The 13063-nt window shown below is 42.0% G+C and overlaps 1 protein-coding gene across 1 annotated transcript; it reads left to right on the forward strand.

Moving 5' to 3' along the window:
- Positions 1-9017: 9017 nt before the first annotated feature.
- Positions 9018-9953, forward strand: LOC142217239 (olfactory receptor 2B2-like). Its single transcript, XM_075285433.1, has one exon. It carries the CDS (start codon positions 9018-9020, stop codon positions 9951-9953), a length of 936 nt encoding a protein of 311 aa, XP_075141534.1.
- Positions 9954-13063: the final 3110 nt, after the last annotated feature.

The following is a 13063-nucleotide window of genomic DNA, read 5'->3' on the forward strand; positions in this document are numbered from 1 at the left end:
TAATTTTTCCTGATAATTATCTGGATGCCATGTTGTTTTTGCCGAGCCCTACCCTTCTGTGTCTGGCTGTGTGGAAAACAATACTTTATACCCACATAGAACATTAAGTATGTTATCCTGGGTACAGCAGTGTCATACATGTGGGATAAGACTGCTGTTTGGGTACACAGCTATGCACAGACGTAAAAGAGCGCTACATGGCTTTTGGAAAGCAGATTTATAGGTTTGGTATCTGGATGCCATGTTATGTTTGCACACTAAAGTCCAATAGTTTTATTTAACACAACACAGCAGCAGCTGATGTGAAGCTGCACCTGCGCAGATAAGACCATACGCTTACTGCTTGCTTATCGCAGCTGTGGCGGAACCAGGCTCGGACTGGCCCACCGGTGTACTGGGGAATCCCCCGGTGGGCCCCCGAGCCCTGACTTAAAGTTTTGATTTTTACCAATGCAGATGCATTGGTCGGGGCCCGATCGGGATGGCCAGGGGCCCCAACCGGGCACCTGGCCAATGCATCTGCCTCCACACACAGGGGCCCCCATTAGCTGATGCTGAAGAAGTACACATCGGAGGACAACGTGTCTTTCTTCAGCATCAGCTAACGGTCGCTCCCTTCACTTACCTGCAGCTGCTTTGCTGCTCTCCTGTGAGGTCTCCCCTGCTGCCCGCAGCACTTCCTCCCCCCCCTCCTCCTCCTCACACTGAGTCCTCTTACATCGCAGCGTGTGGGGAGGACAGGAGCCGTCTGCTGAGTTCACTACTGCTGGAATAGGTGAGTAAACTCTTTTTGTAAAATCTGTATGTTTAATATGTATGTATGTACATTTGTGTAAAGTATGTGACTTGTATACTGTGTGAGTACTGTATGTTTGTATACAGGTATGTGTGAGTATATACAGTATGCTATAATAATGTGTATGTATATACTGTATGTGTGTGTGTGTGTATATATGTATTCATACAAGTATATATATGACTTATATGGTATATGAATGTATATAAATGTATATGTGCTATAGTATTGTATGTGTATATTGTATATTGTATTGTATATGTGTGAGTATATATGGTATATGTATAAGGCCTGGTTCACATCTGCGTTCGGTGATCTGTTTGGGGAGTCTGCATGGGAACCCCCTCCCCCCCGAACGGATTACCAAACGCATTAGCAAGCGGTGTGCAGTGAAAGTACGCGGACCCCATAGACTATAATGGGGTGCGTGTGCTTTCCACGCGGTGTCCGCATGAGTCATGTGGACAGGAACGTAGATTGTAAAGTACTTTTCTGTCTGCATGTTCTATGCGGACACCGCACGGAAAGCACATGGACCCCATTATAGTCTATGTGTGCTTTCACTGCACACCGTCTGCTAATGCGTTCGGTAGTTTGTTTGGGAGGGTCCCCATGCGGACTCCCCGAATGCATTACTGAACGCAGTGAGTGCAATCCCATCTACACATTGCAGAAAAACACACACGGCGGACACACTGCAATTTCCAAAACTGTTGCGGTTTTGGAAATTGCAGCATGTCACTTATAGCTACAGAAACACCCGCAGTTTCCCTATAGGTATAAGGCTAAGTTCACACGGGGTTTTTTGGTCCGGAACCTGAGGCGGAGGCTGCCTCAGGTTCCGGACCAAAAATCGGGTAGCCGCGACTGAATGCCGGTGCACTGCACCGGCATCCAATCACGCACTCTGCTCCAGATTAGGCCCAATAAATGGGCCTAGATGGGAGGAGGGAGTGTCTTCAGGCTGAATCGCGAGGCGAAACGACCTGAAGAATGAGCACCTCGCTTCTTTTTCTGGGAGCTGGAACAAACCGGCTCCCGGAAAAAAAAGAACTGACCGGCTCCCATTGATTTCAATGGGAGCCATCTTTTTGGTCAGGATTTTGAGGCAGATACAGCCTCAAAATCCTGACCAAAAATCCCAGCGTGAACTTACCCTAAAGGAAACAAAGTCCTCAGAGGAAACCTCTGCGGAGTTTCTGCAATAAGCGCTGCAGGAAAAACTGATGTGTTGCCGCTGGGGTTTTTCCCGCAGCGCTTTTTGCTTTGTCTTGCTACATGGGGCTTTAGGCTGACGCTAGGTTCACACTAGCGTTCGGCAGTCCGTTCTCAGCTTTCCGACTTCTGCATGTAGAAGACAGAAAGCTGTCAGACCGGATGCGGCGGTGTGCGTTTTATGCTCTCCGCCGCAAAACCGTTTTTTTTTTAAATCGGACACAGAGTACTGCGTGTTCGACTCTGTGTCCGATTTTAAAAAATCGGTTTAATGGCGGAGAGCATAAAACGCTCACCGCCGCTCACAGCCGGACATCTTTCTCACCCATTCAAATGAAAGAGTCCTGCAGGTTTCCATCTCCTGCCTCTGTTTTGTGCAGGAAATGGAAACCTGCAGAACGGAGACCGGGCGCAGATGTGAACGAGCCCTAAGGCTGAGTTCACACGGAGTTGTTTGGTCAGGAATCCACCTCAAAATCATCCTCCAAAAAAGCCTCCCAATAGAACTCTAACCCAATAGAACCAAATTTCTGGCCAGAAAACTCTGTGTTAACTCAGCCTTATAGTATGATGCTCAGTCTATTGAGATAATAAGGATGAGGCCCAACAGTGAGACGCAGCTAAAAAAATAGCTGTGGAAAAAAATAGCGGCGAATCTCAATGTATTTTTTCCACAGTGTTTTTTTCCCCGCACTTTCTCCCAATTGCACAGCTGAAAGTAACCGGCCATGTTTTTAGAAGCGCTCACATTTTAGAGTTTGTGGCTGTTCCACATCTTTTTCCTGCAGTGTGCGGATGAGGTAAATTTGATTATATTTCATTCACTTTGCTGTTTTTTTCTGTAGTAGCCAAAGACGTTGTGTTTCTGCAATGTGAGGTTTGAGGTATTTATGGCCTATCCAGAGTATAGGCCATAAAAAAAGTTTAACCCTGGAAACCCCTTTAATATGCCCCACACATTTTAACATCCCCCTTCTGCACAATATGTTAGCCCCATCACTGCTCCCACACAGTATAATGGCCCCATCACTGTATCCCATACATTATGGGGGACCAGTGAAGTGGCCATAAAATATTTGGCCCAGGCAACCCCTTAAAACAGGTTGTCTATAAACTGGAGTGATCACTGTGGCGGCCGCCAGGGAGGTGTAAAAATTATATATATATATATATATATATATATATATATATATATTTTTTTTTAAAAAAAAGAGCCTTCTCACCTGTCCCCAGCCCCCCGTTGTCCCCGCCTGTGTTTGGGCTCATGGCCTCATTTCTGGAGTTCCTGTACCTAATTGGTCTCAGCGATCACATGAGGTGCAGGACTCCCAGCAAGTAGTGCCAGTACGAGACTGAATGGACACTGGCGGCAGACAATGGAGCGCCAAGGACAGATGAGTATTCTTTTTTTATTTATTTGTTTTTTATTTTACACCTCCCGCCCACCACAGGAGTTGCTCCAATTCCTGGACAACCACTTTAAAGGATTTATCCATCTTTCTAATATTGATGGTCTGTCCTTAGGATAGGCCATCAATATTACATCTGCAATGATACAACAGCCAGGACCTCTGCAGATCAGCTTTTCCAGGACACTTCAGCTACGGGTAATGGTAACATTTCTAGGAGCCGCACTGTTCACTTGCCATACAGGCTGTAGCAGTAGGTATATGTAGTGCACATGGTATAGTGCGTGAGTAGCATGGCTCCCAACATGTTATTACCTTTAACCACCCTGTCTCGATACCACTGATCTGCAGGGTCCTGGCGGTGGGCCCCTAGAAACAATTCCACTGATGGGCCCTAGACATCCCAGTCCGACCCTGGGCGGAACCATAGACTGCGCATGTGTAGTAGTGATTTTAAGATGCTGAATCCTTGAGATAGCGTCTTCCCTTTTCATACCAGCTATTAATTGTTTCTAAATATTCGCTAATGATGTAATAACACTCTCTAAGCATTCTATTTCTGTTTATAGTGCTTGTATTTACTTTTAATGTGTTTCATAATTGGTAAACCTGCCCCTCCCCTTGTGGGGGACTCCATGTTCATTTTAATCCTTTAAATTCCACCATGTATTCATATGTTTTATGTTCTGTTTCATGTACAGTTGAAAAAGGGATGTGGAGTTCTCGAAATGAGTTGTGTGATTTGAGCTATTAATAAAGTGCTTTTTATTGGAAAGCGCAGATTTTTCACCTCAATTTTTGTTTTGGAGTATCTACTCTATTTTTTAAGAGATTTCTACCCACCTGGATTTGCTATATCTTGCTATATCCCTGCACACAGTATTATGCCCCATAGTGGCCCCATTACACACTAGTATGCCCCATATTGACCCCTACACACAGTATTATGCCCCATAATGAACACCCATGAACAATTATTATACCATGGGGTCTTTTCAGACCCCAGAGTATAATAATCGGAGACCGAGGGGGGATGCAAACATAAAAAACACTGTCGCTTACCAATCTCCGTCTCCGCTGTAGTCCTTGGTGGTGTCGGCCATCTTTAATGATGTCTGAACTTCACATGACTCAGGGACCAGGTCCCGGTCAAGTGACGTTAGAGACGCCACACAACTAGGCCCGATGCCTGTATGGAGAATGAAGTGGTAGGTAACACTGTTTTTTATGTTCCTTACCTCTCCCGGGCCTCCGATTCTAAATTCAGGTGTGTGAAAAGACCCCGAGTATAATAATATTGCTTGTGCGACCCATGGCGTCTGTTACCGACCCCGGCTCCTGTCAGGATTGGTAAGTAAATAGGGCCTGTTACCGGCTGGAGTAACTCAAACCGGTAACGGCCTATTAACAAAAAAACCCAAAAAAACTCCTAATGTCACGGGCCCTGTGGCAGCTGCTTCTCCTGCTACCCCGGTGGTTACGCCACTGTTCACAACCCTTTAAGGTGAGGGTAAGCCACTGCCATGTACAATTTCTTATGTATTTCTGTAACTAGATGTCACTCTAGCTATTGAGGTCACTCTTCACCTGCTGAGTGCGAATACACTTAGATCACCGATTTATACACCAATCTGTGTGAGTGTACACCCACTACCACACTGGCGGTCAGGACATACAATAACATCCTGTGTTGCTAAGGGGTTAATGGATTGCATGGACTATTTCCCTGACTAATCCATAATCATTTAAGCAGGTAAAAGGTCTGGAGTTGATTTCAAAAGTGGCATATTCTGTTGCTTTGAACCCACAACATGCAGTCAAAGGAGCTCTCAGTGAAAATGAAACAGAACATAAACTGAAAAGAAGAAATCCATGAGAGAGATAGCAGAAATGTTAGAATTTTCTGGTTAAAAAAAATAAAAAATAAAAATAAAGTGCACTCTTGAACTCAAAAAGGCTGGGACGTCAGAAGACAACAGTGGTGGGTGATCACAAAATTGTTTCCATGGTGAAGCAAAACCCCTTGACAACACCCACCAAATTGACACTCTTCAGGAACTTGGTTTATCAGTATCCAATTATACCATAGAGCATGATGAGAGCAAATACAGAGTGTTTATCACAAAGCAAAAACCATTAGTCAGCCCCAAAAATAGAAAGGCCATACTAGACTTACCAGTTCTGGCACAGCATTCTTTGGACTGATCAACTAAGATCAACCTGTACCAGAATAATGGGAAGAAGGAAATATGGAGAAAGCTTGGAACAGCTCATGATCCAAAGCACACCACATCCTCAGTAATTCCTAAGAATGTTGGTGTAATGATCTTTGTTGCCATCACATATAACAGTCGGTCACCCCAAGCAGTGATAAGAGAGATATCAACAGCTCAGTGTTGTTATGTGCAGAGTACGCTGCAACCACATGTGTTGTCTTTCACAACAGAGCTTGCAAACTATAAAACTATCCAAGTTGATCCAGAGAAAGGGGCCTTTGGGGGCTGATGTGAATTGCCCCATCAGAGGAAAAATTCCTTCCCAACTACAAATATGGCAATTAGACTAAGTCTCTGTATCAATATCCAGTCCCAAAAATGTAAAGGACCCATAACCTATGATATTCATCCTTTCAATAAAGGCACCCAGGCTTCTCTTGTTATCAGCCATCACCACATCTTGTAGCAGTGACTTCCATAGTCTCACTATAAAGTTCTATAGTTTTACTATAAAGAAGCTATGTATATGACTATGGAAAAAAAATCCTCTAAGTGTAGAGGAAACACAGTAACAGGTCTAGGAATAAAGAAATCATTGGAAAGATGTTAGTACTGTCAATTATGGTATCGTCCCTGGAGCAAACATAATAAGATAGCAGGATCTGGTTAATAACAAAGAGCAGTAGAACTAGCTGTTAAAATCCTATACAGAGCTGAGAAAAAAGCCCAGGAAACTAGAACGCTTTCAAAAGTGCCAGCCGCAAGAGCAGATGGACTTTGTTGAACTTGGAGTTCAAGTAAACATCACAGAAACCATATGAGAAATAAATATACACTATCAGAGATCAAAACACAACCCACAATAAACTTACAGCACCAATCAGGATCAGAAGGACAAATCAGGAGAGTGAAAGTACAGGCCAAGAGGAAACATATGTGCCAGGGTCAGTTGACAAACCAAAGGTCAGTTCCTAGGGATCATGTCATAGACAGAATCAGGAGACGGTATAAAGTTATGTAGCACAAAGAATCAAATATGAAAGCCAGACATGGTGTAATCAATTGTAGACACCTGTCTGAGGAGGAAGGGAGTTTAAAGAGGACCTTTCACCATATCTGGGCACATGCAGTGTTATATACTGCTGGAAAGCTGACAGTGCGCTGAATTCAGCGCACTGTCGGCTTTCCCGATCTGTGCCCGGTGTGAAGAGCTTACGGTCTGGTACCGTAGCTCTTCTATGGTCAGAAGGGCGTTTCTGACCATTAGCCAGAGACGTCCTTCTGCCTCGCGGCGCCTATCGCGCTGTGCTGTGGAGCGGGGAGGAACGCCCCCTCCCTCTCCTGATAATGCTCGTCTATGGACGAGCTGTGGGAGCAGAGGGAGGGGGCGTTTCTCCTCGCTCCACAGCACAGCGCGATAGGCGCCGCGAGGCAGAAGGACGTCTCTGGCTAATGGTCAGAAACGCCCTTCTGACCATAGAAGAGCTACGGTACCAGACCGTAAGCTCTTCACACCGGGCACAGATCGGGAAAGCCGACAGTGCGCTGAACTCAGCGCACTGTCAGCTTTCCGGCAGTATATAACACTGCATGTGCCCAGATATGGTGAAAGGTCCTCTTTAAATATGCTTCCATAGCTGCTAATTGGACACACCTAGATAACTCTAACACTGCAGAAGCTTCCCAGGTCGCATGGTAACCTGAAAGCAATTGTGGCTGAACTGATATTCCTTACAATATATAATAAGTTGACCCTAAGTTGACGCTTTTTTCCAAACTGAACAACACCATCCTACACCCAGAAAGGATTTCCCAGGAATGTCTCTGCCAGATTGCAACAATTTCTTAGCTTACCAGGTTTATCACAAACCAAGCATTTATAGGTTCAGCTGGGATGCCAGCTTCAACAACTTATGAGTGTGCAAGATATACAGGCCTAGCTGCAAAATCTGTGAGCCCTTTATCACATAAAATATACATTGACTCTAAAGTTACAAAGTAAGTAGGGGGGGGGCTTTACAGATTTTGCAATAGGGACCAGACGCTTCTAATTATACTCTATGTAAAATTTCATTAGATTCCAATAACTCCTTGCTGCATTAGTTGGTATTCTCTGAGTATATTATTCTAGGTTCAAACGCTCTTGTCAGTTCAATGGTTAAGGGAGCAGGTGTGACTATTTTCAATGGAATTATAAATACTTGTGCGATTTCATGACTATATTAATCTAAATTAATAAGGTATCAGAGGATACGTTGTACCCTAGGGTATATATTTTAAATCATGGTATATTGTGGCATGTACAAGTTATTTATAAAAGGTCTGATGAAAAGTGAAAAACAAATTTCTTCTTTCATCATTTATGCAATTCTACTTGAATGTAGGTTGTCTTATTTTTCTTATTTAATATTACTTTTTACTCCCCATAATGTGATGATATTAGACTAAAACATTCATGAATATTTCTTGCTTCTGTATTTGTTCAACAATAGCTTACAATATTGAAACTTTGAAACAGATATAAAGAGAGAAAGCATTTCTTCTCCCGCTTTTTGAGTTGCTACAAAAAAATCAGTTGTTAAGAAACGAAAATGTTGTTTTTGGTCTAACATATTCCAAAGATGAATATTTCTTATTATGTAGTAAGAAGCACTCGGCACTGCAAAGTTAAATGATAGTGACAGTGTATTGTATTAGACCTTCCAGTCAGTTACAACCTTCTTCTGACAAATTGCTGTCACTGCCACAGTTCTAATAAAATATAGAAAAATAGTTTAACCTTTAAGAGTGAAGAGTGCTTCTTACTATATGTGGATTAAGAACGAGACTCTACTTTTGCACCACAACGCCAGCTGAGGGATATCTAAATACATTTTTCTTTATACTTTATTTAACTTCTACTTTCATTCCTTTATAACTTCTCCTTGCTTCATGAAGCATGGTCTATGTATAAATGCAGAATAATCACACCCCTCCTGAGCCACGCCTGAGGGAATGACTTCAACACAGCTTTGGAGAATGGGGCCCTCTTCCTTTTGGAGGAGTTATTCTGACATGCCCATTATTCCCAAAATAACTTGTTTTAAGGTTCAATGTGTTCATTTTTTGCTACAAGATTTGTGTCCCTGTCTCTAACTGGTTGTATCCACACCACTGCTTCTACCGAGCTACCTTCTCCACAACCCCTAGTGGGTCATTTTTAATATGTATTTGCCTTTCAAATTAGAGTTTAGGTACATTTTAGTGTAACCAACAAACATGTTATATATTCTTCCTATGTTTTACCCAAACAATGCTGTAATTTAGAAAAGAAAAGAATTATTTTGTCTTTAAAAATGCTGCCAAATCGCCATTATTCAAATACTGTATATTTTTTTCAGAATGCTATTGAAAAATGACACGGTACTCTCAGAATTTGTTCTCCTTGGACTTTCCAGTCAACCTAAGATACAATTGGCACTTTTCATTGTCTTTACATTAGTGTATGCAGTTATTTTGATTGGAAACATTCTAATTATTGTTCTAGTTTTGACAGATGTTAGTCTTCATTCACCAATGTATTTCTTCCTTTCCAACCTCTCTTTTCTGGATCTCTGTTATTCTACCTCAACCGTACCAAGAATGTTGAAAGATTTGTTGTCAGTAAAAAAAATCATTTCTTACGGTGAGTGTGCAGCACAAATGTACATTTCTCTGTCTTTAGGTGAAAGTGAATGTGTTTTGCTCGCTATTATGGCCTATGATCGCTATGTGGCTATATGTTTTCCATTGCATTACACTACCATTATGAATAAGATGGTGTGCGTTAGACTTGCAGTTGGTACATGGGTATGTGGGTTCCTTTTATCTATTTCCCATGTAGCCCTGACACTTAAAGTTGACCTGTGTGGACACAATGAGATAAATCACTTTTTATGTGAAGTGCCAGAAATATTGTCACTGGGGTGTGAAAACATTATGCTTGTGGAATCAATCATTTTTATTGTTGGTGTAATAATTCTTATGACGCCTGTAACATTTATTGTAATATCTTATATTAATATTATTATGAGTATCTTAAAAATTGCATCATCATCTGGACAGAGGAAGGCTTTCTCTACGTGTGGATCTCATATGATGGTTGTGACAATCTTCTATGGATCAGCAATGGCAGCCTACATGAAACCTAGGTCGAGTTCACTACCTGGAACTGACAAAATGATAGCTATATTTTATTTCATTGTCACACCGATGTTAAACCCCTTGATTTACTCACTGAGAAACAATGATGTGAAAGCGGCATTTCAAAGAGTAATAAAAATAAAACATTTCTGCTAATACAGGATCTGGAAATATTTTATGATTAATAAATTATTATTATTATTATTATTATTATTATTAAAATGACACCTGAATTCTATGGCTCGTGCGACTTTCTTACGGGCTTTCTTTTCCGGCATTCATTTTGGAGTCAAAATGACATGTCACCTGTGTTCTAGGAGTCAGTATGATTCTGGAGATAGCAAATTTATATAGATTTGTTCTGTTATAAAAATAAAAATTCTGTTTTAACCTCTTTAAAAAAAATCTAAAACTTTGCATATATAAATATATTATATTCTTATTTTGACATTTGTAACATTTGTAACTTGTAATATTTCCATATTTTTGATATCTGGTGTCTATTAGGGGTTTATTATGAATTGTGTAACTCTTTTTTAGTGCTTATAACCATCTTATACTTACCTTTCATATATGTGGTAGCGCGCCGTTTCCTGGGACAGTACTTTTGCCATTGTGCATCTGTACTGACATTGCAGGTCTCATAGATGTAGCGGAGCTTTTTCAGGAGCATGCGTTGTTCATTCCACACTTGCCCTCAATGCACATGACTCTCGCGTAGTTATCGTATCATCACACATGCGCAGTAAGGTCTCCGGCAACCGCTGCCACCAGTGATTAGTGATACAAACAACTTCCTCTGGCCAATAATAAGTGGGTTCACACACTATTTAAAGCCTAACAACGGGGTTAATATCTGTCCCCTGACGAAGCCAGTGGTTGGCGAAACGCGCGTCGGGCGCACCAGTACAGTGGGTAGGCACGCTACTATTTTTGTTATTATCTGCTACATTACAATCTAGTTCTTTCTTTTTTTCTTTTTCTTCACACTGTGTGTTCAAAACTGTATATTGCGAGCTAATACTTGTTCACTATGGCGGTTACTATTAATGTTATTTATTATTAACCTTGTTATTCACCTTTTGTTGGAGAGTTTTTCTCCTCTTGTTTCACTTTTTAATCTAGCATATGATATGTATTATTGACTTGTTACAAATCTGTGCCTCCCACTTTCTGGTCAATATTGGTTTCATTGGTTTCATTTGCCAACCATTCCAGGAGGAGCAATGGAGGAACTGACAGGAGGTACGCATTCGAGTCTAGCTTCCAGGTAACCAGATCCCTGTGAGCAACTCCCCTGCTAGATTCCTCATCTCACTAAATTGGGAGTGGAACGAGAGGAGGAGTAGTGGAGGACTTTTATCTAAGAGCCTGCAACATCCCTGGGCACCCCCCATCTGCAAAGTTGCTGATTGTAAGATAAGATAAGATAAGATAAGATAAGATAATCCTTTAATAGTCCCACAATGGGGAAATTTCAGTGATACAGTTTCATAGATGGTACAGTAGTATATAACAAGAGAGAAAACACATACAAGCTCATGGCAGATAGAGAAATCCTAGGAATCATAGCAACTAAAAAAGAAAGAAACACAGACACACTGCAGGATCATTTAGTTCTCTGTGTGAAGTGATGTTAATAATACAGCCGAATGCAGTTGGAGGACATGAGGAGGGGAGTCACAGCATGTAGATATAACAGGCAAAAAACCATTTTTTTGCAGAGGTGGGGGACATATGCAGCATATGCATCATGATAACATGTGGCAGTTCCTTTGGTAGGTAGTGAGATCTCATGCTCACACCTGATAGTTCGGTATCTTGTATCAGCACTATTGTCCATTAACCACAAAAAAAAAAAAAAAAAAAAAAAAAAAGCCCCAAATGTCCTTCATCACAAGCCCTCCTCCTTTCTTCTTACCACTGTGTTCTACTGCCCAGAGAGGTCTGAAGCCATCCAGGTAGACAGGGTGCTGCTCTCTTGCCAAGCTTTCATAAACACATGGGGTAGGTGGGTGATGGTAGGTTCCCAGGCTGTAACAGAGTCCCACGTGTCCACAGTAATAGAGAGAAATACCAGTCAGTTGTAGCATCTTCACACATCAGCAATAGACTCCAAAAATCATCTCCTTGAAAAGAAGAAGTCCACATTTCCATGTAGATTTCTCCTCCATGCCACATGGTGTCCATGCTGTCCTTAGCTCCTGGGGAGATGGTAACAGGCACATATGCACAGGAAAAACTCCAGGTCTCGAGTCATTGTCCATGCTTAACAATAGAAACAAAAGGAACAAAATACTCCACAGGATCTTCCATTCGATTTATAGTTGCTAATTCATAGTGCTAGTTTGCTTAGTTAGAGGATTCTTGAAGATACAGAGAAAAAGAGTGAAAAAGGAAAGATAAAGGTTGCTCCCAGCTTGGAGCACTGTATCAAAGCAGCTACACAAGGCAACGCCAGGAAGTACATATGTACATATGTAGTACCAAACGGTTCCCATTGAATAAACAGTTTCTTGGTTTTACTGCAGCTCTGGATTCCTGAGTTGTTTGCCTGCATCACCATCAGGGCCCTCCTGAACACCAAAACATTGGCTCAGAGTAGAGGTCCCCTCTACAACTAGGAGTGCCCCGGGGGAAACAAAATCACTACCACCTCCATCAGGTAGTGCTGCAGGAGCCCCCTTGACTGTGTCCAGCCCTGGAGTGGGATTGGAGTGTGTGAGCAGCGTCCCCAGCCTAGCAAGTAGCACAGCCAGTGATATTATTACCTTCACTCTCCGGTCTCCTCCACTGAATTGCATACACAGAAATATAAAAAAGTTATGGTTGTCAAAATATGGCGACATTTAGAAAATATATTAAAACTATATAAATTCGGTATCCCTGTAATTGTATCAAAACATAAAATACAGGTGGCATGTCACTGTGGCTGCAGAGCGAACGCCATAAAAATGAAGCCCATAAGAAAGTTGCACAAATGCACTTTTTCTCCAATTCTACCCCAGTTTGAATTTTTTCCATCTTCCCAGCACATCACATGGAATATTAAATGGTACCATTACAATGCACAATTTGTCCCGCAAACATTAAGCTCTTACATGGCTCTGTAAACAAAAAGCAAAATAACTGTGACACCCCTTTGGGCCGACCTCTGTAGGCAGGGTGTGTTGTAGTTCTCACCTCACTATAGCACAGTGCCTCCACCTGAAGCTTGTTACGCGCTCTGTAGGAATTCAGGATGTCTTCCTCTTCTGCTACGGTTC

This window comes from Leptodactylus fuscus, chromosome 8 (assembly GCF_031893055.1).
Source record: "Leptodactylus fuscus isolate aLepFus1 chromosome 8, aLepFus1.hap2, whole genome shotgun sequence".
Lineage (NCBI taxonomy): Eukaryota > Metazoa > Chordata > Amphibia > Anura > Leptodactylidae > Leptodactylus > Leptodactylus fuscus.

Bases quoted from the DNA above. Each gene is read 5' to 3' on its own strand.
- LOC142217239 (XM_075285433.1), top strand. From the start codon at position 9,018: ATGCTATTGAAAAATGACACGGTACTCTCAGAATTTGTTCTCCTTGGA.